This window comes from Mesoplodon mirus, assembly GCF_964341445.2.
Source record: "Mesoplodon mirus genome assembly, chromosome: 6".
Classification (NCBI taxonomy): Eukaryota; Metazoa; Chordata; class Mammalia; order Artiodactyla; family Ziphiidae; genus Mesoplodon; species Mesoplodon mirus.
Genome location: NC_138982.1, coordinates 98,317,475 through 98,344,143, shown reverse-complemented (window position 1 = coordinate 98,344,143; position 26,669 = coordinate 98,317,475). Strand labels below are relative to the sequence as shown.

Genomic DNA, 26,669 nt, shown 5'->3' with positions numbered 1-26,669 from the left:
CTGAATGTTAGTGTACTAGAGTGTAAGCTTATTAAAGAGCCCTTGTTCCCTCCTCCTCTGGTAAGTCCACAGGACAACACAGAAACTGCGGTACCCTTAATGGGTGAGATCTTTGACAAAAACTTGCTGACTGGGAGGGGCTCGACCTCGCGTCTTACAACTCCACTTTTGTGTTTCTAAGATGTAGTACCCAAAACTGAAGACAGTCATTTACGCCGCAAAACAATTTCGAAAACAAAAACACGCTGAGAATAAAAACACAACGAAACATGGCTTCAAATCCTTTGTTCGACTCTTGAATCGCTTTTGGAAGAAGGGGGTGGCTAGAAAAGGAAAAGGTTATTAAGCGGGCCGGCTCAGAAGACCAAGCAAGACACGTTGTTTGCAGCACTTAGACGAGGAACTAAATGTCAATTAACGTGCCCTGCCTTTCCTTCTTTGCTGCTTTTACCTGCCAGGAGGTACAGGGGGGAGAAAGAGCCAAAGTCGAGAATCAAAGTAAGAGAGGAAAGTAGGACCAAGGCGCTGAGAAGCTGGAAATGAAACTGGAACACTGGTGGAATTACGAGGAAGGCGTGGCAGGAGAGCGGCAAGCCAACCGGGAAGAGCCGCAGGCCGATGAGACCCAAGTAGGGTGCTCGCGGGAGAAGGATGAAATTGAAACGGGGTGACGGGGTGAAGAGCGGCCGAGGCTTTGATGACAGCTCGGAGTGGGTCTTCGACTCGCAGGGGCCCGCGAGACCCGGGAACCTTCCATTGTGCGCGCCCCTCCACCCCACTCCACTCCACTCCCCACTCCCCTCCCCCCCGCCCGAGCCCGAGCCCGAGCCGGAGCCCGAGCCCTCGCAGCTCCGGGCCGCAGCACCCGTCGTCGCCTGTTCCCCCGCTTTGCCCGAGGTAGGAGACAATATGCTCAGCCCTCCTCCGACCCTTTCTCACCGGATGAAGATCGCCGTCGCCCGGCCTTCCCCTTGTCCATCTTCTCCCCCTCCTGCTGGAATCGCAGTCGCTGTCACCTCAAGACCCCTCAGGCTGGGGAAGGGAGGGGGAGGGGAGAGGAAAAAAAAAAAAAGCCAGGAAAATGTGAACTGCGCTTGCGCAAGAGCCGTCGCCGGCCCTCAGACCGGAAATTAGCCACCCCTCCCACCTCCACCCGGAAGTCACTTCCTGGGAGTAGTTTTCTTTGCGGCTACAGCTGCAAGTGCTTAATAAGTGCCGATTTTTTCATTATCTCTGCCCCTGTTGGAAACTGAGTCTGGGTGCTAGGTTGTAGCCCGAGATCGTCAAGGCTTTGTTGACTCTGAAGATTAAGTTGACTAAAAACTAAACCGGGGAAACTTTAGGAATTCTTCCACTTCACTGAATCCCGCGAGGGGACCCCGGAAATATGAGAACAAAACATTAGTCCTTTTGTGCTACTACGTTCCTCATGGACTCTCCCATATATTTGTCCTCAAGGCGCTTCCTCAGACTCAGAAAAAAAGATTTTAAGACGACAAAAATCAATAGCCTAGCTGCTGGTTTAGCAGTTGGAGTGGAAATCAATTTGGTCAGCTGAGGAGAAAATGTCAGAGAAATAGAAAGGATCTCTTCAAAATTCAAACTCACCATTTTTAAAGGCCAGGAAAAAAGATAAGCTGCACCTCAATTTTTTAAAACATAAAATGCTGAGATGCTAGAAAGTGGGTGGGTGTAAACGAATTTGTGCTGCTAATTTTTATTACAATACTTAAAGGAATAACCCTGACCTCGAACTCAACGACTAGTACTTGTAGACTGACTTTTTTTTTTTAGTCCTTTCATAGGACCCATCAGTTTAGAAAATTGTCCTACTTTATTAGCCATAATGTACATATTTGAATAACTTTTTTTTACTGTGTAAGCTTTAATCACAATAAGTTTAACAAAATTCAGCAGAGCGCTCCAGAGGCAAAATGATACTGGAATGTTCCAACAGTTTAACATCCGCTCCTCCTCCCCCATTTTACCAAGGCCGGTAAAGGGACTCGTCTAACTCATTACCAGAGCCCAGGTTCGTGCTTCTTGAGCCTTGCTTCTTAATTACAGTGTGGCCTGTGCGGAGCTAGAAGTAAGCCTCCAGGTGATGATGCCTATTGGGCCGGGGGGAGTGTCATACGGGGCAGGAATGGCTGAAAAGCAGAAATCTGCTTGATGAGAATGAAGTTCACTACAAGGATTTCATTTAGAGGCCCTAGTTTACTTCTGTTTAACAAATAAAAACACTGCCTACTGAAAAATATCTGAATTTTAAGTTTCCTCATAAATCAACTCTTTTAACTGAATGATTTAACTCAAGAATCATACTGGCTCAATTCATCAGCCAATATTATACGAAACTAACTGCAAAAGATGGAAATAGAGCTAAGAGATGGGAACATAAAAAAGGAAATTGTAAGTAGGCCTAATCCATTTCAGTCCAAACTGACAGCTTCCTTAAAAGAAGTTTTAAAGTTTAGCAGTAAGAAGTGAACCTGTGAGAAATGAAATTATAAGAAATAATCATATCATTCAGCTTGCAAATATGTCATTTAAACTTGTCATTGAACCAAATACAGCATTTCTGCTAATAAAGACTTAGTGGGTTAGTTTTGTTTCTTTGAATTGGAGCTAGTTTTGAATAACATATTTGAAGATAAATGGCCTTTAAGCTCAAGAATTTGCTTTTTATTTTCAAATTTGCTTTTTAAACCAGTATTTTTATTGTTTTAGTTTTAACAATCTCTACTACATAGTTGACTGTATTGCAAACAACTATAGGACGAAAAAATTCAGTTTTTTACGTTTGAGGGAGTCATTTAACAACCTTACTTTTCCTTTTATGAAAGACTAATTACACAATCTTTTCTTTTATAGTGTTTTATGATGTTCAGGAGAAAGCTTCCTTATTTTAAAATAAGGAAGAAAGACCAAAGAAAGTGAATGATTCTCTTCTCTTAGTATGTTTGTAAATAAGATCATTTATTTTATGTATGTTTAGCTCACACTGTATAGAGCCTTTTAAATTAAGATTATTTGAGATTAGAAATTCATCAGCCCAGTATTTTATAGGAGGAGAGGATGGACTGATTTGATCTTAATGAGTATGGTTCTTTACTGAGTGTTAAAAGTGCATGTAAAGTGTTTAAGTTAGGTATTCATTATATTTTTGTTTTGACTATACTAACTATTAAAAGCAGTGGGTATGGTTTTTTAATAGGTTCAAGACATAGTGGCAGTGTGAAATTGATCAACCCTTTATTTTACCCCTTAATTAACAATTTCTTTGAGGAGAGCCTAACGAAATCTAAAAAAAGACCCTTCTCTTCACAGGTGAATTAATTTTTAAAAAAGCTAACCTGGGGTAGTTACAAGGGTGTCTTTATAATAGTTCACTAAATTAGTTTTCTAAGAAACTTTCCTAGGAGATTCTGTTACATACTCAAAGTTGGGCAACCCAAGATGTCTAACATCTGATTTTTTTCTTTCCATCACTAATATCCTATTTTCTGTCTTTGCCTCAGGTGGCTTAAATTAATCTTCTTTAGTCTTTCCTGGGGAGAGGTAGGCAGGGGGAAGAGATTTAGTTTGCTCTTCTTTGAATATTTTACATATAAAATTTCATAAGCTCTATTATTTTCTACAATTTACTAAATGGAATTGTATACAGGCATAATTATTTTTCTGAAAAAACCCTCATAATTGCATTTATGTGTTGGGAAAATAAAAATAGTGCTGCTTTTTACCAAAACAGTAATTCTTAAAAGATGTTTTCCAGGGGTTTTTTTGTTTTGGTTTAGTTTGGTTTTCTAAATATATAAGTAAATAAAAACATGTTCATTGAAAAAAAAGTATCTTGAGATATTTTTTTCATTTTCTTAGTGAAGTATCACTCATCTGTGCTTCTTAATGTCATAGGATATACAACAGGACCTCTTTCTTAAATACACAAAAGGGCTGTAATTACTGTAATAGGGTATATTACTGTGTAACCTGGGGTTAGACCCTAACTTCTCAGGTTGTAAAATTATATTTTCATAAAGGCTTACTGATCACTTGTAAAGAATGTAAAATATTGTTAAATATAACCACTTTATGGTCCTAGAGAAGGAGTTTGTTAAAACCAAGTAAGCTAATTAAAATTACTTGCATCTGTGATTCTGTTGCCCCACCCATCCTCTTCTTGTCAAATTCATAGAGACAGAAAGTAGAAAGGTTTGCCAGGGGCTGCTGCTAAGGGGAAATGAAAAATTATAGCTTACTGGGTACAGAGTTACAGTCTTTCAAGATGAAAAATGTTCGATGGATGGATGGTATTAATGGTTGCACACAATGTGGGTGTACTCAGTGCCACTGAACTGCCCATGTAAAAATGGTTAAAACTGTAAATTTTTTAATGTATTTTACCACAATTAGTTAAATAATTTAAAATAATTATGTTTTGCTCTAGGCATGGCTATAACAGCAGTGTCACCACCTGATACAGGTTACTAAAAGGACCTAACTTGAAATTCTCATTAATGATTATATACTCTTTTCCCTTCTTAAAATGACTAGATTATTCGATATAGAAAACTAAGTGACTAACAAATCCCCTCACCAAATTTTTGGTGAATGGATGAAAAATACTGTGCATTTTTAAAATCACTGGTAAAAAATGAATCATCTCTCAGGTTTGTAGAGCTGCCTGAGTTATTTTGGGCATGTCAGTTTACCTTTGAAAGCCTCGCTTCTCTATAAAATAAACATATTAGCTAAGAATATCAAAATCCCTTGCAGCTCTGACAATCTTATTCTATTTATTTATTTATGGCTGAGTTGGGTCTTTGTTGCTGCACGCGGGTTTTCTCTAGTTGCAGTGAGCGGGGGCTACTCTTGGTTGTAGGGGCATGGGCTTCTCACTGCGGTGAGTTCTCTTGTTGCAGAGCACGAGCTCTAGGCGCCCGAGCTTCAGGAGTTGTGGCTTGAGGGCTCTTGAGCACAGGCTGAGTAGTTGTGGCACACGGGCTTAGTTGCTCCACGGCATGTGGTATCTTCCCAGACCAGGGCTCGAAGCTGTGTCCCCTGCATTGGCAGGCGGATTCTTAACCACTGCGCCACCAGGGAAGTCCGACAATCTTATTCTTAAAGCTAAGTTATGTTATTCCAAACCACTCTTTAGAAAACTAAGTATATAAAACAGTTTTTCGGGCTTCCCTTGTGGCGCAATGGTTGAGAGTCCGCTTGCTGATGCAGGGGACGCAGGTTCGTGCCCTGGTTTGGGAATATCCCACATGCCGCGGAGCGGCTGGGCCCGTGAGCCATGGTCGCTGAGCCTGCGCGTCCTGAGCCTGTGCTCCACAACGGGAGAGACCACAACAGTCAAGAGGCCCGTATACAGCAAAAAAAAAACACAAAAAACAGTTTCTCTCCTTTATTTTAATGTACCATCTTGATTTGCAAAAGAGAAAATAAATATATATAGATGCATAGGATAGTCTCTAAGAATAATTCATAAATCAACATTTATTAACTTTAGAATTATAGAAGGAGACTCTATAATTTTTCAAAAGCTTTGTGTGCATCTTTCTCCTGTGTATACAGCTAGAGTATTTTTCTCTGTACTTTCTTATGCCCTTAGCAAAAATCGTAAAATTCTAACAACAATGTTTAAGTGCCTACTATTCACCAGGCACTATTCCAAGAACTACTGAACAAAACAAAACAAAGTCCTTGTCTCTGCTGTCATGGAATTTTTTTTTTTTTTTGGCCGTGCCGCAAGACATGTGGGATCTTAGCTCCCAGACCAGGGATTGAACCTGTGCCCCGTGAAGTGGAAGCACAGAGTCTTAACCACTGGTTTACCAGGGAAGTCCCAAACTTATATTCTAATGGGAGGGAAAAGACAGTAAGCAAGTATATGTCAGTTGGTAATAAGTGCAAAAAAAAAAAAGAAAAGAAAAGGAAGAAAACTGAGTGAACTGATGAGGATGATTATAATTTTTGTGACTTTCTGTTTGAATAAAAAAAATCCCCCCCAAAAAAAACTAGAAAAGGAAGAAGGAGGAAGGGAGGGGAAAATGAAGCATCATAGATAGACAGGGAGTAAGGAAGGATTAGAGGGGATTGCCCTTTCAGATAGAATGCTCAGAGAAAGTTTCTCTGATCAGATAACAGATGGGCAGAAACTTGAAGGAAATGAAGCCCTATAGATATCTAGGAGAAGAGTGTCCCAATCTGTGGGCATAGCAAGGGGGATGCCCTTAAATAGGAGCTTGCTTTACAAGTTGGCGGCAAAGAGACCAGGTGTGGCTAGAGTGAAGTAAGCAAGAGAGTGGTGGGAAATGACACCTGAGAAAGAGCTAAGAGCCAGATGATGTAACTAGATGAGTAAGCAAGTGAGAGAAATGGAGGGAAATGACCTTGGAGAGCTAAGGGTCATGGGGGACCTTGTAGGCCATGGTAAGAACTTAGGCTTTTATTCTGAGTAAGAGGGGAGACAATGGAGCATTTTGAACAGGGGTGTGATATCCAATTTAGATGTTTTGAAAAGATCCTTCTAGCTGCTATGTGTTAAACAGACTACCAGGAGATAAGAGTGTATGCAAAGAGATTAGACGGGAGGCTTAACAATGAAGGTTAGTATTGATAGTGACTTGCACTAGGCCTAGGGCAGTAGAGGTGGAGAGGTAACAAGTGGTTAGATTAGAGATATATTTCAAATAAGGGAGCCTACAGATTTGCTGATTGATCAGATGTGGAGTGTGAAAGAGAAAGGAAGGCTGCAGCACAAGCAACTGAAAGAATGGAGTTATTTATAAGATGGGAAAGACTACAGGGAGAGTAGATTGAAGGGAGTGCTTTGGAGGTGTTAAGTTTGAAATGGCTATTTGACATCCAAGTAAATATATCAGGTAGACAGCTAGATATGAGAGTTAACAAGTTTGAGTATATTAACCAAGCAAAATATGCTACAATAAATTCTAAAGAATTGTCTACCTTTTCATTCTACAGGATACTCTGCACCTTACTCTGTTCACCCCACCTATACCTGTCCTTTATATATCTGTTTTCCAGTTTGCAAACTCCCATTCTTTTCCCCTGAGAATTGTTTCTCAAACAACTAGGGACACAAGCACTTAAAGGTGAAAAAGAGTAACTGAATGCCGTATACTATGTGCTATTAGAAAATACTCATTTTATTTTACTCTCTGATTGAAAGAAAAGTTAGCTAACAAGGTTCTTTAGTTCATTGGTTTAGTTTAGTTTAGTTGGTTTAGGTTTAGTTCATTGAGTTTTAAGTATTCAGTATCTTTCTCTTTATTTCGGTAGAGAAAAAGGCAGTTTCCAGCACAGCACCTGAATAAACAAAGTATTTTTAGATCTAAGAGATTACTGCTTTTCTGGGCAAACCTTCTCATCCATGCCAAAGTATAAAATAGACCCTCCTTTTTGGAGAGCAATTTGGCAATATCTGGTAAAATGGAAGATGCTGATATGACCTAGAAATTCCACTTCTAGGTATATTGCCTTAAGAAACTCTTGATATGTGCACAAAAATATAGCTATGTTTGTTATAGCTTTGTTTATAATAGTGGAAAATTGGAGCAACCTAAATATTTTTCAACAGGAAAATGGTTAAATAAACCATGGCATATTCAAGCAATGGAACACTATAAACTGATAAAATGAATGACGTAGGACTATGTTTATTAATGTGGATAAAAATCACAGTGTTGAGTGAATAAGGAAGGCTGGACAAGAGATATATGTTTTTTTATTTCACACTTCTCAAAAAGGAAGATCATCCCATCTTAACAGAAACTTCCATGTGTGAGACAGTACATAAAATGGTTTTTACCTATATTAGTTAATTTAATTCTCACAGCAGCCTTGTGAAATAAATGTTATCCTATTTTGCATTTATACATTCAAAAAATATTTATATAATATTTGTCAGACACTGTTCCAAGTACTGCAGATACGGCAGTTAATTAAACTAAGTTCCTATTCTCATAGAGCTTTTATTCTAGTGAGGGGAGAGATAATTTTTAAATATACAAACAATTATATATCAGGTGGTAATGTAGGCTATGAAGAAAAATAAAGCAGAGTAGCAGGATAGAGGGTAATAAGGATTGCTATTTTAGATAACATAAACTAAGACTCACAAGTTGAAGAAACAAACTTATAGAGGTAAAGAAACCTGCTGAAAGTCACTCAACGTAAAATTTGGAGCTAGGATTTAAACTTAAATCAATCTAATTCCAGAGGCTCCTATCTGTCATTTACACTCTAGGAAAATATATTAATTACATAATAGCACCTGAAATCAGCAACACTGTAAGGAAAAAAGTTTGTAAAGAATAGAGAGCAGGATTTCCCTGGTGGCGCAGTGGTTGAGAGTCCGCCTGCCGATGCAGGAGACACGGGTTCATGCCCCGGTCCAGGAAGATCCCACATGCCGCAGAGAGGCTAGGCCCGTGAACCATGGTCGCTGAGCCTGTGCGTCCGGAGCCTGTGCTCCGCGACGGGAGAGGCCACAACAGTGAGAGGCCCGCATACTGCAAAAAAAAAAAAAAAAATAGCTGTTTAGATAGGTTGGATGCTTTGAACAAACACAGACCTTCATAAAGTATGAATTGGGAATCAGGGAATAAGATTCAGAAAGTGAGAAAAGAGTTAAGAAATCAAAGCAAGCAAGCACCATTTTGATTTTAAGCCTTGAGAGCAGCTTGAGTGGCACTGAAAATCATTTTGAGTGCTATTTATTGGAAGTAGGTTGTGGTTGCCAGTGTGAGTGTTAAGAAATTAAGGAGTCAGAGTATTAATGAATTTGTTAAGAACATGAATTGGAGTCAGATAGCCTCGGTACCCAACATTTATTTAACAGTTGTTTGGCACAAGCCACTTAACATTTTTTGTTGTTTTTGTTTGTTTGTTTGTTTGTTTGCCTCAGAATAGAGTCTATTTGAGATTTTTTTCCCAGGACTTAACCTTTCAAAGTCTTTTCTTTTCCCTTTGGGCTATGTTAACTAAGTTCACTTCTCAGTCACTTTTTTTATTTTCAAATATCAGAATAACCATATCTTCTATTAGTAGATAAATTGATCATCATCTACACTGCCTGGTTCACATTTCACTTCTACTGCCATCCCCTGCCATTTATTTAATAGCAAAAATGTTTGAATGCTTACTGTGGAGATAAAGACCAACCAAATGAGAAAAGCAAAACCTATTCATTCTGAGCTCACTATAGCAAGGGAGTCAGCCACCATCACTTGCATTTTGGCAGTGACTCAAAGGCAGGCAGAGGAGTGGGAAAGCTTTGTAGTGGAAAAAAAAGGGAAAGCTGCTGGTATGTCCTGACTGGACACTGTTGGCATGAGGAAGCTGAATGCAAGATAACTAGAAGGGAGGCATCCTATGTGACTGTTTAGGGGTGCATATTTGGCTTTCTCTGGTGGGTCCTAAGTTGGAAGCAGGGATAAAAATTAGGGAAGCTCTAAGTTATTAATCAAGCCTTGGCCATTTTGGACCCATTGTAACAGAAGTTATTGTTTGGCTTCTCAGATTGTCACTAGAGGTAGCAGTCTGACTTCCTGAGATTCTGACTTATAAGACTGGCTTCCTGGGCTGTTTATTGGATCAACAGATAAGGGATTGGCTTCCTGGCAAGTTGCTGCAGGTTGTGGGTCAGAGTTCTGTTTTTATATATGGTCTGGCCATTGTCTCTTAGTGTATTCAGTTTCTCACTACTTTGCATCGTTCACAATTATTTTGAGTTAAAATCTTTACCATAATGTTCATGTCTTCTTAAAGTGCTTAATTCAGTATGATTTCCCACAGGAAGATCTTAGCAAGATGAAATTTCTATTTTATTTTTTCTGGTACTGACATAATATTGCTTTTCACTTTCAGTGGTTACCAGTGACTCAGGAACTGAGCTTCCGAAAATTTATCGAACAATCTGATTTACTAGAGGAACTTAAATATGACTTCAGTGAAAAAGCTGAATTGAGACACACTGAGACACATAAGCCTTTTGTCTTTAACTATTATAAAAACGTCCTGGAGAGGAATAGCAAGCGCTACCAGGCCCTTGGCCATTTGCTCGAACAATACATTTATGAACTTTTGGAAAAAGTGTGCAAATTACAAAAAGTATATATCCCACCAGAGGCTGATAAGGAACCAAGAAGCTTCTTTTTCATGAGTGAGAGAGCATTAACAAATCATCATTCTGCTCTTCTTGTCCTTCTTCAAGACCGTGGGGTCTTTAGAGCTGGTCAGTGGAGTCAGCAGGCAGTAATACATCATGGTCTCCAACATGGAAGTCAGATACCATGTATTCAAATGGCATTGCAGGCACATTATGATGTAATTGTGCTAAACCCCAACGACAATTTTGTGGACCTACAGACAGAAAAAGAGTGGAAAGGCCTTTTAACACAAAATGTTGAGTCCCCTTCCAGAAAAATGGTTCAGACTGAGAGCTTTTTATCTCTCCAGCAGTCTCTCCAATGTATTCCAAAAAGATGCAGCAACACTCCTGAAGAACATATGGCTTATATTTGGGATTACTTCATTTCAAAGGCTGAAGGCAAGGATGTTGCCTTCCTTGTACATGGTTATGGAGGCTTGGTTTTTATGGACTTGCTTGTTCGTAGAAAGTGGGAAGTAATGAGCAAAGTATATGCTGTTGCACTTATTGACTCTGAACATCACGTAGGACACCAGCTGGGGAGTGACATCCAGTTATTAGCATGGATAAAGCACCACTGCCGTGAATGGGTGACAAGTCCAAAGCCTTTGGATAAACCTGAAGCTACTGTTTTGAAAAAGGAGTTTCCCATGGTTTCTGCTGGTACAGAAAAACACAACTTAGCCCCTTCCTCTAGCCTTCAGTCAATTTTTAAATACTTTAGAAAAGCTTTGAAAGCCAAAGCAGCTATTAATTTCTCTCGAGTGCCCATAGTAACTAGAAGCTCCACAAAAAGAAAGCAAAGTGCTTAAGTTACTTTTTTGCCATCTAAGATTGTTTTGTCCCACTGAAACTTTGCTAATGTAGATGCTAGAAGAAAAAGAATACTTCCAACTCATAGGCAGTATGTTCTGGCTTGAAATTTGATTTAACTTTTTAAAAAAGTGAGTATGTTCTCTTCAGTAGCCTACTGATGAACCAGGAAGTCAGTCAGTACTATCATTAATATTTTACAGTATTAGTCAAATTAAGAGTAGTCTAGTTAGAGGATCTTCTTTGGAAAAGATTTCTCAGTTTCATAGAATGACACCAAAACTGTAGTTGATAGAAATTAAAGACTAAGTCAATCTTTGACTTCTGCATTATTAATGCTGTATTAAAAATATAAGTGAACATAAAAATTAAACATCATAAGCAACTCCATTCTTTGTATGTTTGTGAGTTTTTTTGTTTAAGTTTGTTGATCTCGTGTGTGTGTTTACTCATACCTTCAGCTAATATTTGAGTGTCTACTATGTACTAGTCAATACTAGTGTTGGGCACACTGGCAAACAAGGCCAACGTTGCCTTTAACCTTATTTGGAGTTCACAATGAACAACAAATTGCAAGTGTGAAGAGTGTTAAGAAATAAAGGGTGTCATGGAACATCTAGCATGAGAGCTAATAGCCTTGGGGTTCAGGGACTACTCCCTGAGAAAATGATGCCTAGTTTGAAGTTATCTGAAAAAAACGAAGTCGTAGGCAAAGGAATCACATGTGCAAAAGTCCTGAGGCAGGAGGAACAAGTCCAGTTCAGCTGGAACTAAAAGATTATGGGGAGTAGTGTTAAAGAAAAAATTATTCATGACATGCATTAAAGACAGTAAGGAAGATTTATTTAAAAGGGATTGTTGCAATGGGGGTTTTATAGTAGGGGAGAGAGATTGGGCTCAACTCCAAACACAAGGACAAGGGTGGGGCGGGGCGGTTATAGCCAAGTAGCAGGGTGAGGGTCAGTGAATGGAAAACTACTAAGTAAAAACATTAGGGATAATAGATATTCTTGCTAGACTGACTCAACAGAATTCTTACTGAAGGTGGGCCAGGGGTGGTAAGATATTGACAGTGGAGGATGAGGAATTTTATCAGATATAATAGAGGACGTTCAGATACCAAAGGTGAGATTTTCACTAACTGACTCAGCAGAATTCCTACTAAAACTGGACTAAGCAGACCAAGGGCAGAGCCCAATGTCAGAGCCTAGTCAAGAGGAGGGCTCAGAGGAGCCAGACTCTGATTTGGTAAAGGAGAGAGGTTTTGTCAGTAGCTGCAAAGTTAAGTTAGAGAAATAAACAGACAGCTTACTCAAGGCTGCAATGTCCATGTTAAGAATTTTTACTTTAGGACTTCCCTGGTGGCACAGTGGTTAAGAATCTGCCTGCCAATGCAGGGCACACGGCTTCAAGCCCTGGTCTGGGAAGATCCCACATGCCGTGGAGTAACTATGCCCATGTGCCACAACTACTGAGCCTGCCCTCTAGAGCCCACAAGCCACAACTACTGAGCCCGCATGCCACAACTACTGAAGCCCATGTGCCTAGAGCCCGTGCTCCACAACAGGAGAAGCCACAGCAATAAGAAGCCCACGCACCACAATGAAGAGTAGCCCCTGCTCACCACAACTACAGAAAGCCCATGCAGCAACGAAGACCCAACGCAGCCAAAAATAAATACATTTAAAAAGAATTTTTTTTTTACTTTATTCTAATGACAATGGAAGCCATTGGATGGTTTTAGACAGGAGAATATTATCAGATTTACATTTTATAAAGAATATCCCGATTGCAGTTTAGAGAACAGATTAGAAGGAGAACAAGCTTGGAAGCCAAGAGACCAAAATAATCTTGGCAGTAGTTTGAGAAATGCTTAATACTTTTTTTCAATTGAAGCGTAGTTGATTTACAGCATTGTGTTAGTATTAGGTATACAGTAAAATGATTCAGTTTTTTTGAGGATTATATTCCATCATAGGTTATTACAAGATATTGAATATAATTCCCTGTGCTATATACAATAAATCCTTGTTGCATCTCTATTTATGTATAATATTGAGTTGGCCAAGAAGTTTGATTGGGCTTTTCCATAACATCTTATAGATGTTACATTTGAAAAACTGACTCTGCCATATCTAATAGGACAAATTTTTCTGTACATAGCTCTTTCTAGTGTCTTCCTAGTGTTCTTATTCCTAGTTTTGGGGTTTTTGTTTTTTGTTTTCTGTCTGCTCCGTGCGGCATGCGGGATCTTAGTTCCCCAACCGGGGTTTAAACCTGTGCCCCCTGCAGTGGAAGCGTGGATTCTCAACCACTGGACCGCCAGGGAAGTCCCTCCTCGTGTTTTTTTAACCTAGTATACACTATAATTCCTGTTATGGACTGAATGTTTGTGTCCCCGCCAAAATTCATGGTGAAATCTTAATCCCCAATGTGATGGTATTAGGAGGTGAGGTGTTTGGGAGGTGATTAGGTCATGAGGGTAGAGCCCTCACGAATGGGATTAGTACTTTTATGAAAGAAACCCCAGAAAACTCCCTTCTACAATGTGAGACACAGTGAGAACACAGCCATCTATGAAGCAGGAAGCAGGCCTTCACCAGACACTGAATCTTCTGGTGCCTCGATCATGGACTTCCCAGTGTCTAGAACTGTGAGAAATAAATATTTGTTGTCTAAGCCTCCCAGTCTATGATACTCTGTTATAGCAGCCCGAACAGACTAGGACAATTCCTTAACAGCATAGACATAATATCTCAAATTTATCTTTCTGCACCATGTCTTGAGTGGCATAATGAAAAAAAATAAAAAGCACTGAATTGTAAATCAGGATATGCAGATTTTAAATGACCCCCCAGGGGGAATCCCCTGGCAGTCTATTGGTTAGGACTTGGCGCTTTCACTGCCTCAGGCCTGGGATCAATCCCTGGTCGAGGAACTAAGATCCCGAAAGCCATGAGGTGCAGCCAAAAATTAAAAATAAATAAATAAATAAATAAATGACTCCTAGCATTGGATAAACCAGTTACTCTCTCCCAGCCTGCATTTCCCATTGTGTAAATAAGATGAGCTTTAGAAGTCTCTACCAACACAGATAGTCTATCTAGAATGCATTTAATGCACTTACCGTGAAAAGCACCAAAAAAGAAAAAAAAAAAAAAAGTGTTGCCATAAAAACTATTTTGTCTTATATTTAACTAACTGAACGTTGATGTTTCTCATAACCCCCAATTTACTATTTAATGTGGTAGTCAGGTGTATTAGTTATCTATTGCTACATATTAGATTACCTCCAAAACTTGGTGACTTAAAACAACAAACATTTATTATCTCACAGCTTCTGTTGGTCAGGAATTCAGGAGCGATTACCTGGGTGATTCTGGTTCAGGATCCCTCAGAAGAGCACTCAAGACTGTCTGAAGGGCTTTCCTGGTGGCACAGTGGTTGAGAATCCACCTGCCAATGCAGGGGGCATGGGTTTGAGCCCTAGGTCCAGGAAGATCCCACATGCCGCAGAGCAAGTAAGCCCATGCGCCACAACTACTGAGCCCGCGTGCTACAACTACTGAAGCCCACCGCAATGAGAAGCCCACGCACCGCAATGAAGAGTGATGCCGGCTCGCCGCAACTAGAGAAAGCCCACGCGCAGCAACGAAGACCCAACGTGGCCATAAATAAATAAATAAATAAATAAATTTTTTTAAAAAAGACTGACTGAAGCTGCAGTGATCTAAAGTTGGGCTGGCTGTTGGTAGGAGGCCTCAGTAACTCGCTATATGGACTTCTTCCATAGGCTGCTTCTATTAAAAAATTAACCTGACACTTGTTAAAATGGTAAGGAAGACTTTACTCAAGACTATTGCAGTTAGGGACATTGCAATAGGGAAGAGAGATCAGGCTCAACTCCAAAACAATAAAGATAGCTAGGAATTTATAGCCAAGAAGCAGAGTGGGGATATCAGTGGATGGAAAACTAAGAGGAGACCTGAAGGGTAGAGAGATTCTTGCTAAAGGCAGGACAAGGGCTTAGATATGAAGAGTGAGGATTGAGAAACTTGATAAGATATCAAGGTTGGGGGATGACTTAGCAGAATTCTTGCTAAGATTGACCTATGCAATCTCACAGAAGGTCAAGGTCAAGGACTAATCCCAGGAAAGGGCTCAGAAGAGCCTAACTAAAGTCTGGTCAAGGACAGTCTTTGTCACTTGAATGTCCTCACAACATGGCAGCCAGCTTCCCACAGGATGAATCATCCAGGTGAATAAGCAAGCCAGAAACTACACCGCCTTTTATGACCTACTCTCTGAAATTGCATACTGGTCTACTTTTTTCCTATTTGTTGGACATGAGTCACTAAGTTCAAGGGAAGAGGAATTAGACTCCACCTCATGAGAGAGTGTCAAAGAATTTGGAGACATATTTTAGACTATCACATCAGAAATGATGCCAACTGAAATAACGGTATAGCAGCTCAACTCAATTGTTGCTTATAAGATTATCTTGGTCTGGGAGCATTTTTATCCTATTTTAAAGTTTTTCTTGTTTTGATAAACAGCTGTGTATTTAGAAACTGGTTTCCTCTTTCTCTGCAAGACATCAGAATTTTTGCCACAAATACTTGTGTTGAAAATAAAGTTTATTTTAATTTTCTCTCCTAGGGTCACCCTAAACTATTCCCTTACTCTGACGTCCGATGTTGCTCTATTTTTGCAGCTTGAAGTCAAAAAGGATATCTCCAGATTTTTGGCTATAAGCTGCAGACCAGAGATGTGTCCTGATAGAGAAAAGACTGATAAGGGAGGACTGCAGGAAAATCCTAAGACTTTCTGACATCAGTATGTGATAACTTTTTCCCTTCTTGTGGAAAATAGAGGTAATAGGCTATGATCATTGTAAGCGAAGTACACCAAGATTTGTGTGTCACTTCCCAATACCAGACTAAACATATTAAGTTTTAACAAAGAAAAAAAGAACATATTGTGAATTTGCTGTGGGAAGTCTCTGTTAAAAACAGCAAGAAATTCTCTTACTTCCTTTTCAATGCTTCTTCAAAAGCAGCAGTTCTCTAACTTTAAAGTACATCAGGATAACCTGGAGGTCTTAAAGACTGCTAGGTATCACTGCCAAAGTTTCTGATTCAGTAGAACTGGTAGGTGGGGCCCCAAAATTTGCCTTTTAATTAGTTCCTAGGTGATACTGATGCTGCTGGTCTGGGGATCACACTTTGTGAACCACTGTTAGGAAGATTAGGGGTGGCCAGGGAGGTAATAACGTTAAGTCTATCTCATGTGAGGTAAAAGTTATGATGGATTATCATCTGGATTATCATCTGGACCAAAGTTCCTCCCCTGAGGAAAGCAACAAAAGGGGTTTGTTGACTGAATTCATGTTTTACGGTCCCAAAGATCCAAGTGCACTGACACACTTGTCTTTCCCTCCTGTAGGAAAGGATGTGGTGTGTCTCACTTACCTTTCAAGACCAATACTTTCCGTTTCTACCACATAATTTAAGGGCAAATACAAATAACAGTAAGAGGTGTAATTCTCCTCGTTGAAAATAAAGGAAGGCGTTTCTCCCCCTCTCCCTTTTCTTTCAGAATTTCTTTCTTCATCCTTTTCAAATGTATGTAAATATTTATAATGGCTAAATTATAATGGCTAAATAAGCCTCCTGCCAATCTCACCACTCAGGAATGTTTCTTCAAGAACCTGGAAGCCATTTTTATATATATAATATAATTTTTCCAGGGCTACTGATTTTTTATTTTTTTAATTTTATTTATTTTTGGCTGCGTTGGGTCTTCATTGCTGTGCGAGGGCTTTTCTCTAGTTGCAGCGAGCGGGGGCTACTCTTTGTTGCAGTGCATGGGCTTGTCATTGCGGTGGCTTCTCTTGTTGCAGAGCACAGGCCCTAGGTACATGGACTTCAGTAGTTGTGGCATGCGGGCTCAGTAGTTGTGGCTCACGGACTCTAGAGCACAGGCTCAGTAGTTGTGGCGCACGGGCTTAGTTGCTCCGCGGCATGTGGGAATCTTCTCGGACTAGGGCTCGAACCCGTGTCCCCTGCATTGGCAGGCAGATTCTTAAACACTGCACCACCAGGGAAGCCCGGAAGCCATTTTTCTGAAATGCAGAGATCAAGGAAGATAGCTCCCCTATCTCACAGTTCTTGTGAGAGGGCACGAGCCTAACTCTGGTGGACGCCTTTCTCCAGTTAGCAAAACTATGTCCTGTCAGAAAGACGACGTTTGTTTTTTCTCTGGATAAAGCCAATTAACTAACAAAAGTGACCTCCCCAATTACCATGGTAAAGTTAGGATGAACTATGCATGAAAAATATGCTCTCAGGTTCTCTTATTTGAGGACTATTTATTGTTTACTTTGAAAACACATATGTGATGGGGTGTATCTGGCTATATAAGGGGATGAGATTCCCCTTTCTGTCTTCACAATCTCTTCTGCAGATTGCCTGTGATGCTCACCACATTCTGGTTTAATGCTTGTTCAAAAATAAGTGTTTTCTTTCTCTACTACCTTTGTGGAGAGGATTTCTGAGTTGGGAGAGATCTTGTTTTTAGTTGTATTTCCCAAATAATACATCCCAGTTCCTAAATCATAGAACAATTAGATAATAGACGACACCACCTTCAGGCTGAGAGAGGAGTGGCCAAGGTATTGCATAGCGATGAATTTTGCAAGGCATGAAAGGACAGAAAATTCTTTTGTTTGGATTCTGGCTTTCAAATGTCCTAAAACTTTCATCTCACTAAATTTTTAAAAATCAAAATAGTGTCTGGCCCAGAAAGGAGAGGCCTCCCTAATTTTAGCAAAACATAGGACAGATATGCCTACACCAAAAGGAAAAGAGAAACTTCAAATGCTACTAAATACCGAGTACAAAATTGAGTTTTGAAGCAAAAACAATACCATAATTACACCCTGACTGTGATTCCTAGATGATCTCTCATGACCCATCCCCCTGTACTCCTGCCACACACTCTTGTGGTCATGGCCTGAATCTTGGCATTACCACAACATTCACAAAAGCAGATGATAGCTGACTCTTCTGCAATGTCCTATCAGTTCAGTTTGCTTACTCAATTACACCTACTAACCTGTTTCTCATCTCCTTTGAAACCTCTGGCCAGTTGTGTATTTACTTTCTATCAGTCTCTCATCCCATGTTCTATCATTACTGTACTGGCCTCTCATTATGCACCTGAGGCTCTGTAGACCACTCGTGCAGCAACTCTGATGCCAATATCTTTAACAACTTTACCCCATTTCCCTTCTATAAACTTAATTGTACCTGGACCTCTTAGCACTTAGCAGTGTTGGCAAAATGGGGGGAGGGATCATATAAGATAGACTGATATCACTATAAATTCATGACCCCCAAACTGAATTAGACCATAAACACTGCCTAACAACATGACTGTCATTCCCTAGTCAGCTCACACTTCATTCTTTCTTTTTTTAATTGTGATTTTAAGAAACACATAAGTTTACCATATTAACAATTTTTAAGCTCAGTAGTGTTAAGTATATTCGTGCTGTTGTGCAACAGATTTCCAGAACTTTTTCACCTTGCAAAACTGAAACTTTTATACCCACTAAACAACCCCTTGTTTTCATCACCACCCTCCTAGCCCCTGGTAAACACAATTCTACTTTCTGCTTCTATTGTTGACACAAATAATCAACAATCAAACTATAATAAGGAATAGAAAAGAGTTTTATTAGAACCAAACTGAGGACTATAGCCTGGGAGGCAGCCTCTCAGCAGCTCCAAGGATCTGCTCCATTGAAGCATGGTTTTCAGCAGTTTCAAACCTTATTATTAAAACAAAGAACATACATCAAACATGACAGGGGTACATTCCCTCAAGGTTTCAAAAGAGACAGATTAGTATGTATTCAATGAGACAGCATAATCCTGGTGTCTGGGAAGGGAAGCTTATCTTCAAGAAAGTGTTAATGGATGCCACAGGAAGAGAGCTATTTATCCTTATATTCGAAGAGGACATTCTTTATCTTAATGGTTAAAGTAGATGTGCTGTATAAGTGTTTGACAGGCCATAAGTCAGGCTGTGTTTTAGTTCACACAAAGTTCAGGCAGAACCACGTATAAGCCAGAATGACTTCCTTATACAGCAATATGTGAAAAACTTCTCCATCACTGAGTGTGTCACATTCACTCTTTGTAACAATTTCAAACCTTCTCCCATTCTTTGCTCTCCAGAGATTCTCAGCAGACTACCTCTTTCACAGAAATGGGAACTCTCAAATTACAAGTGCCATATCTACAAACTGGCTTCCATCCCCACCTAAGTTTCTTCCCTTCTTCCTGTTACAAAGGAAGTGGTATTTCCTCCTCCTATCCAAGACCAGTTCCCTCCATCTGTCCTCTGAACCCCATCTCTTTCAATCTTCTGAGGAAGTTCACCCTTCTCATCCTTTCTTTCCTTATTCCCTTGCTAACAATCCTATCAGCTGGTCAAGTCTCTCCCAGGCACAATAAAAATAACAAAAATTTCTTGGACACCACACCGGAGGCTGAGCCTACCGAATATAGCCTCTGCCAAGATTCATAAAAACGTTTAACCTTGATGACTCCATTTTCTCATATTCCACTCATTCCTTACCCACTCTCACCTGGCTTCAGCCCCCAAACCTCACAATGTGGCCTCAATGGTCTTTGTATTGCTACTGTCAGTGGATGTTTTTCAGCCTGCGTTGCACGACAGTGCTGCTTTCCAGGCCGGAAGGCTTGCCCCTTTGGCGTGACATCATATGGCAGCACCGGAAGGAGGGGGCGGGATTTCCGGCTGCGGGTCTTGGGTCAACGACGGATACTGTGTAGAGTGATAAGTAAGTTGGGGGACGGGTGCAGCGCGGATCCCTGGGCAGCATTTCCCGGCAGAATCCTGCGTCCTCTGGGGTTCCTTGTGGTTTGCACCGGCGGGAGCCACTGTCTTTGCACTCCTGGTACGGGCGGGTTTCTTGTCTCCCAGTGTGTGTGGTGAGGTGGGAGGACGCGGGAGACCTAACATACGCATACTGGAGCTTGTGCGCTAAGAAGGCCCACAGATAAGAGGAAGCCCAGTGATTTAATAAACTAGAAGTACAATACCTGGGACGAGAGCAGTGTTTCCCAAAATGATATCCTTGTTCCCCTTTTAAATATTTGGGGGTTTTGTTTCTTTGATACTCTAAAAATATTTACCAGTTACAAAGACAAAACTCAAAAGACTTTTTCCGAAATCAGTGTTCTCGTATTGGGGCTGAGAACTCTCGGTTAAATATTTCGAGGAGTCTAAAGGAAATTGTATTTTCTTTAAAAGGTGTCTGAACGTGTTTTAAATGTGAGAAGCATTGACCCGGAGTATTTAATCGAAAAATACTTGAATGATAAATGTGAACTATATACTGCCAAACATTGGGTTCGATGTTACTATAAATACAGTCCTTGTCCTGATAGAGTTTACCACATAGTGGGGCTAATAAGTAGCCAGGCAATTACAATGCAGTGTTACAAGCAGTATGGTGCAGAAGTACAGGGTGCTAAAAGAACTAATAGAAATACTTGATCTAAAGTTTGAGGCGACAGATGGCTAGAGATGTAGCTGAAGAGGTAAGCAAATGGTGATTTTGTGAAAAAACTTTATAAGCCATATATATAAGTTTAGACTTTAACCTGGCAGCAGTGAGTTTAAAAATACACATTGAGGATGATGTGAATGTATTGATCAGATCTGCAGTGCTCCAAATGGTTTAGAGATGAGGGAGAGCAAACCTGGAGGCTAGGAGTTACAATTAAGAAAATGAGGTTGAGGGAATTCCCTGGCGGCCCAGTGGTTGGGACTCCGTGCTCTCACTGCAGAGGGCCCGGGTTCCATCACTGGTCGGGGAATTAAGATCCTGCAAGCTGCGCAGCGCAGCCCCCCGCCTCCAAAAGAAAAAAAAGATAAGAAAATGAGGTTGAAGAGAAGTGACTGGATTAGAGAAGTATTTAGAAACTAAATCAATATAACTCAAATTAGGAATGGAGGGTGTGAGAAGGGACAGTTATGAAATGACTCCCAGTTTCTGCCTTCAGCAAATGGATGGATAGTAGTGTCCCTCCCTGAAATAACGCAGAAGGAGAAGCAGATTGGGAAGGGAAGGGAGACAGATTTCAGTTTGTTGCATTTGAGGTGTCATCTGATACATGGTGATCAAAGTCAAGGAGGTAGATCAGAGTTCATAGGGAAAATGTTTAGATTGAAAAAAGGGCTAAGGACAGAACTCAGAAGCACATCCACCTTGTGTGTGTTGGGGGTGTGGGGGGAATGGATCTGAGCATCATTGCACAGGTCAGAGACCCAGGAGCATGCAGCGTCATTAAATGAAGCCAAGGGAAGAAGAAACTTTTCAAGTATTTTAGTTGCATTTTGTGAAAAGTTGAATTCCTTTTTTTGCTTCAAGTCTAGCACTAGTTTCACATCTTTAAGTATCTTCATTGTTTTGTGGACATCCAGACCTTTAGGATAAAATTGTGGAGCTTATATATATTTGCCCTAATTTTGGATATTTTGTTTGGCAATAACATTATTTGCTGTAAAGTCTAAATTGGAGAAGGGAGGTTTTATTCATTGATTGATTGATTGATTGATTGATTGATTGATTGCGGTACACGGGCCACTCACTGTTGTGGCCTCTCCCGTTGCGGAGCACAGGCTCCGGACGCACAGGCTCAGCGGCCATGGCTCACGGGCCCAGCCGCTTCGCGGCATGTGGGATCTTCCCGGACCGGGGCACGAACCTGTGTCCCCTGCATCGGCAGGCGGACTCTCAACCACTGCGCCACCAGGGAAGCCCTATTTTTTCTTTTAAATCAGTAGATCTCTCTATATTTCTGTTTTGAAAGCATATAAGGGCATTGGTACAGCAGCTGCTAAGTGCTTTTTACTAGTTGCCATTTTCTGTAACTTTTCTGCTCTTTGGCTTCATGTATTGCTTGTTAAAGATCTTGTGTTTGGGTCTGTATCTGGGCTTAGTAGAAAGTGGAGAATACAGCACCATAATCTCAGCCATATAGTGGTACATAACTTTGTTATCCGGTAACATTGATCTTCTGGGTCCCTAGATACAAATCTGAAAAGGATCTTCAGGGTATCCTTTTGCCTAAAACAATAGTGAAGTTCATATCTAAAATAAGAACCCAAATAAATTTTGAACTTTTTGCCTAGTGAATGATCACAGGCTCTAGGGCACAGGAGTCTAAGAAAAATGAATGGTGCAAAAATAAGTTGGACTGGGCTTCCCTGGTGGCGCAGTGGTTGAGTGTCCGCCTGCCGATGCAGGGAACACGGGTTCGTGCCCCGGTCTGGGAAGATCCCACATGCCGCGGAGCGGCTAGGCCCGTGAGCCATGGCCGCTGAGCCTGCGCGTATGGAGCCTGTGCTCCGCAATGCGAGAGGCCACAACAGTGAGAGGCCCACGTACCGCAAAAAAAAAAAAAAAAAAAAAAAAATAAGTTGGACTAAGATTCCACTTTATGTTTCAGAAATCAATTGCATTTTGGTATCTCAAATTTATACTTGCACAGTTATGTGAGAGGTTTTTAACTTTTCATTACATTTTTTTTATAGGGCTTTTCTTACAGGCCTGTTTTCCTCAAAATGAGTGTCAGTATCACCTTAAGACCTTTTGCCAGAGTTTTGGTGCCATTTACCCTTCATAGGAAGAGAAGGGTTTTATATTCAACAACTCTGCAGAGACACACGTCTTCCAAAATACCAGCTGTGTCCTATCCTAATAAGGAGAGTACATCACCTCCTGAAGAGCTGGAGTTTGATAAGTGGAAAATTACAATGAAATCTAGTGTGCAAGAAGAGGGTGTTTCAACAGTCTCAAGTAGCAAGGATGAAGATCCTCTAGCTGCCACCAGGGAATTAATTGAGATGTGGAGATTGCTTCGCAGAGAAGTACCAGAACACATCAGTGAAGAAGAGCTCAAAACCGTTATGGAATGTGTTTCTAAATCGTCAAAAAGAAAATATTTAAAATATTTATATGTTAAGGAAAAAATGAAAAAAGCCAAGCAAATAAAAAAGGAAATGAAAATAGCAGCAAAAGAACAAGTAAAAAAAGATCAGCTACCAGAAACCACTAAGGAAGATAAACAGCAAAACTTTCTGTTTCTGCGACTTTGGGATAGGAATATGGACATTGCAATGGGCTGGAAGGGTGCCCAGGCCATGCAGTTTGGACAACCTTTGGTTTTTGACATGGCTTATGACGACTATATGAAACCAAAAGAACTGCAGAATGCTGTTTCCCAACTTTTAGAAAGTGAAGGATGGAACAGAAGAAATGTTGATCCTTTCCATATTTATTTCTGCAGTCTTAAAACAGGTGGTGCCTACTATAGAGAGTTAGTTAAACGTTATGGAGAAAAGTGGAACAAATTGCTTTTAACAGCAACAGAAAAGTCTCATGTAGATTTATTTCCAAAGGACAGTATTATATATTTAACTTCAGATTCTCCCAACGTTATGACTACTTTCAAGCATGACAAAATTTATGTAGTGGGATCTTTCGTTGATAAGAATATGCAGCCAGGCACATCCCTAGCCAAAGCAAAACGGCTGAAGCTGGCAACAGAATGCCTTCCATTAGATAAATATTTGCAGTGGGACACTGGCACCAAAAATCTCACCTTAGATCAAATGATACGTATTTTGTTATGTCTGAAAAACACTGGTAGTTGGGAAGAGGCTCTGAAGTTTGTTCCTAGGAGAAAACATACTGGTTATCTGGATATTTCTCAGCATTCTCAAGAGTTTTTCAACAGAATGAAGTCAAAGACTTTTAATTCATTTCCAAGAGGCTCTGTAGATAGACACAGAAAAGGTAGCTTGAATGAGAATATTTGATAGCTTAAAAAGTAAATGGATTAGGATTACAGTTTGTTTGTTTTTTTCCCAAAATCAGCTGAAATTTTTAGGAAGCCTCTGCTGAAGTAGCACAGGTAATACTCACACTCCTGTTTTTTTTTTTTGAATTTTATTTTATTTTTTATACAGCAGGTTCTTATTAGTTATCCATTTTATACATATTAGTGTATAAATGTCAATCCCAATCTCCCAATTCATCCCACCACCACCACTTAGGAATACAGTTCTGTTAGTCTGTTTCATCCTGAATGGAATTCACTTGCTCTTTCTTTTAAAGGTTGTCTTTCCAAACTAACAAGTATTATCTTTCTCCAATTAAATATCTGTAAAACTTTGGAAATATATTTTGTTTACTGTAAAAAGAAACAATCTTAGAAAGTAAAAAGAGTTGTCCATGTTTGTTTGAGCCCAGTAAAATAATTGTACCATTGGTGTGGCTTTTTATGACTACTTTTGAGTCTCAGACTGCATTTTCCTTCTTAAATGTTCTTTTAGCCATGTCAACAACTACCCTTTCATCGAAAATTGATGAAACTTCAGGTGGTGGTTCATTTAATTAACATTTGGTACAGTGCTGGGCATGTCATAGGCACTAATGTATATCATTTAACTGAGTCTTGGTTAAACAAAAAGTTAAGACATCCCTTGGCATGTCATGAGATTGGGCTGTATAATGAAAAATGGGTTCGTGGGGTAATGAAGAATGGGTTCGTGGGGATAAAGCTCATTTCTTGTCCTCTTAGAAGAAAAGGGTTTATTTTTTTATTTTTTATTTTTTTCTTTTTGCGGTATGCGGGCCTCTCACTGTTGTGGCCTCTCCCGTTGCAGAGCACAGGCTCCGGACGCGCAGGCCCAGCGGCCATGGCTCACGGGCCCAGCCGCTCCGCGGCATATGGGATCCTCCCAGACCGGGGCACGAACCCGTATCCCCTGCATCGGCAGGCGGACTCTCAACCACTGCGCCACCAGGGAGGCCCGAAAAGGGTTTATTTGAAGAGTGTTCCTACAGCACTTCCCTGTTGTAGTGTAGATGGCTTTTCTTTTCAAGGAAATACTTCCTTTTTTCCAGCCATGTGATTTGAATGGAAGCTGCCATATTTTTACAGACCTTGCTCCCCTGGCCACAACTGATTATCTCAAAAAAGACACCTCACTCAGGGCTTCCCTGGTGGCGCAGTTGTTAAGAATCCGCCTGCCAATGCAGGGGACACGGGTTCAAGCCCTGGTCCGGGAAGATCCCACATGCTGCGGAGCAACTAAGCCCATGCGCCACAACCACTGGGCCTGCGCTCTAGAGCCTGCAAGCCACAGCTACTGAAGCCCGTGTGCCTAGAGCCCATGCTCCTCAACAAAAGAAGCCACCGCAATGAGAAGCCCATGCACCGCAATGAAGAGTAGCCCCTGCTCTCTGCAACTAGAGAAACTGCATGCAGCAACAAAGACCCAACGCAGCCAAAAATAATAAAATTTAAAAAAATACTCAAGCTTTGAGATGGGCATCTGACTTTGACAGGCCAGTCAGAATCCTTTTACAGGATTTTTGGACTTCTCAAGATAGCCTGTGTTAATTCCTTTCTAGTGGTGAACTTTGAGAGGTAGGAAGCTCTAGTGGCCATGCCCTTTTCTGTGAAGGAAGCCAGGCATACAGAAATGAACTTAGGAACCATATCATTGTAGACTTCTTACACCGTTAAAATGTTTGAAAACATGGGAAATAGAAATGTATGGCCAAATGTTTCTACCTGGTTTCTGAATTGGGCGTTAGCATGAATGAGGTATGCTATCCAATACATTTCTTAAAGCAGGACTCAAATCTTTTACCAAATACTAAGTAGCTACTCTGTGCCAAATAGTTACTATGCAGTTTACATGAATTTAAACAACTAAGTTCAGGTACTATCATTAACACCTTTTTTTATAGATAAGGGAAATTTACTCAAAATAATTGAGCCTCTAAGTATTGTCTCAGAATTCAAAAGGTCTGACTTTAACCTATAAATTATGCCCTCTATAATAAGGCGAGTACAAAATGCAATGGAAAGACACGAGATGCCTAACCTAAACTCAGGGGATCTGGAGAGGCCTTGAAAAGGTGATATGTAAACTTAGAATTGATAAGAAGTGCATTATGAATGAATTTCAACTCTTAAGACCCTACTGAGTAGCAAGGTGCTAATACTTGAACTGCTTGAGATACATGGAAAGTAAAATAGCTAGTGGTTAAGAAAAAGGGATTAGGATTGCCTGACAGGATTGGCACTAGAGGAAGGCAAACAAGGCTCCTAGTGCACCTCACGAGTCTCCTGTGTCCCAGCCCTGCTCTCTGGGTTCCAGCTCCACCCTTATGGGTTCTGACATTGCCTAGATTGATTAATCTCTTGAAATTTCAGTTTTCCTCATCTATAAAAAGGAGATTAGAAATGGTTCTTGACTCATATAAAACTTAATATGGTGTCTGTCTGGCACATAAGTGCTAAGTAAATATAATTAATTCAGACTATACATTCAAAATGTATAGAATTTCTAAGACGGTATATTCAAGTTATTGTGTCCCTTTGAGGAATACATTCGTATTTCTGTGTAACAATATGCTAAGGTGTTTCAGTGATGCAACACTAGAATTTTTCTTCTTAATTTTTTTCCTTCGCAATAGCCAAGCAGTAACTGATTTCTAAGACTGCTTCTCTCTTACGTAGATGAATCACAGTGGCAAGCTCATCCACAGTTTGAGCTC

At 40.4% G+C, this 26,669-nt stretch overlaps 3 protein-coding genes across 9 annotated transcripts in view; 2 read left to right on the top strand and 1 right to left on the bottom strand.

The window, feature by feature from the left end:
- SENP7 (SUMO specific peptidase 7) overlaps window positions 1-2,095 on the bottom strand; it is a gene marked incomplete at its 3' end in the record, with an annotated part of 175,799 nt that extends 173,704 nt beyond the window's left edge. For 4 of the 7 annotated variants that reach the window (XM_082624929.1, XM_082624930.1, XM_082624933.1 and 1 more), the window contains exon 1: window positions 940-2,093. In XM_082624929.1, coding sequence (XP_082481055.1) covers window positions 940-979 — 40 coding nt within the window. In that variant the 5' untranslated portion in view covers window positions 980-2,093. Of the gene's footprint in view, window positions 1-939 lie in introns of all 7 variants that reach the window. The other 3 variants (XM_082624935.1, XM_082624932.1, XM_082624934.1) reach the window with 3 other exon arrangements.
- Window positions 614-24,365, top strand: TRMT10C (tRNA methyltransferase 10C, mitochondrial RNase P subunit). Its single transcript, XM_082624940.1, is given in 3 exon segments — window positions 614-897; window positions 22,628-23,875; window positions 23,877-24,365. Coding segments are annotated over 3 exon segments (1,518 nt in total). The 5' UTR covers window positions 614-651; the 3' UTR covers window positions 23,901-24,365.
- Window positions 2,336-11,348, top strand: LOC309806252 (putative protein ARB2BP). The gene is made up of 2 exons (XM_082624941.1): window positions 2,336-2,412; window positions 9,898-11,348. The coding sequence occupies exons 1-2, from the start codon at window positions 2,371-2,373 to the stop codon at window positions 10,990-10,992; spliced, it is 1,137 nt and encodes a 378-aa protein (XP_082481067.1). The 5' UTR covers window positions 2,336-2,370; the 3' UTR covers window positions 10,993-11,348.
- Window positions 24,366-26,669: the final 2,304 nt, after the last annotated feature.

What these genes read in the sequence shown, in the direction of transcription:
- LOC309806252 (XM_082624941.1), top strand. Translation starts at nt 2,371, where the DNA reads ATGGAAATAGAGCTAAGAGATGGGAACATAAAAAAGGAAATT. An exon ending in GGAACATAAAAAAGGAAATT is followed by an intron (nt 2,413 to 9,897) that starts GTAAGTAGGCCT and finishes TTTCACTTTCAG; the next exon opens with TGGTTACCAGTGACTCAGGA.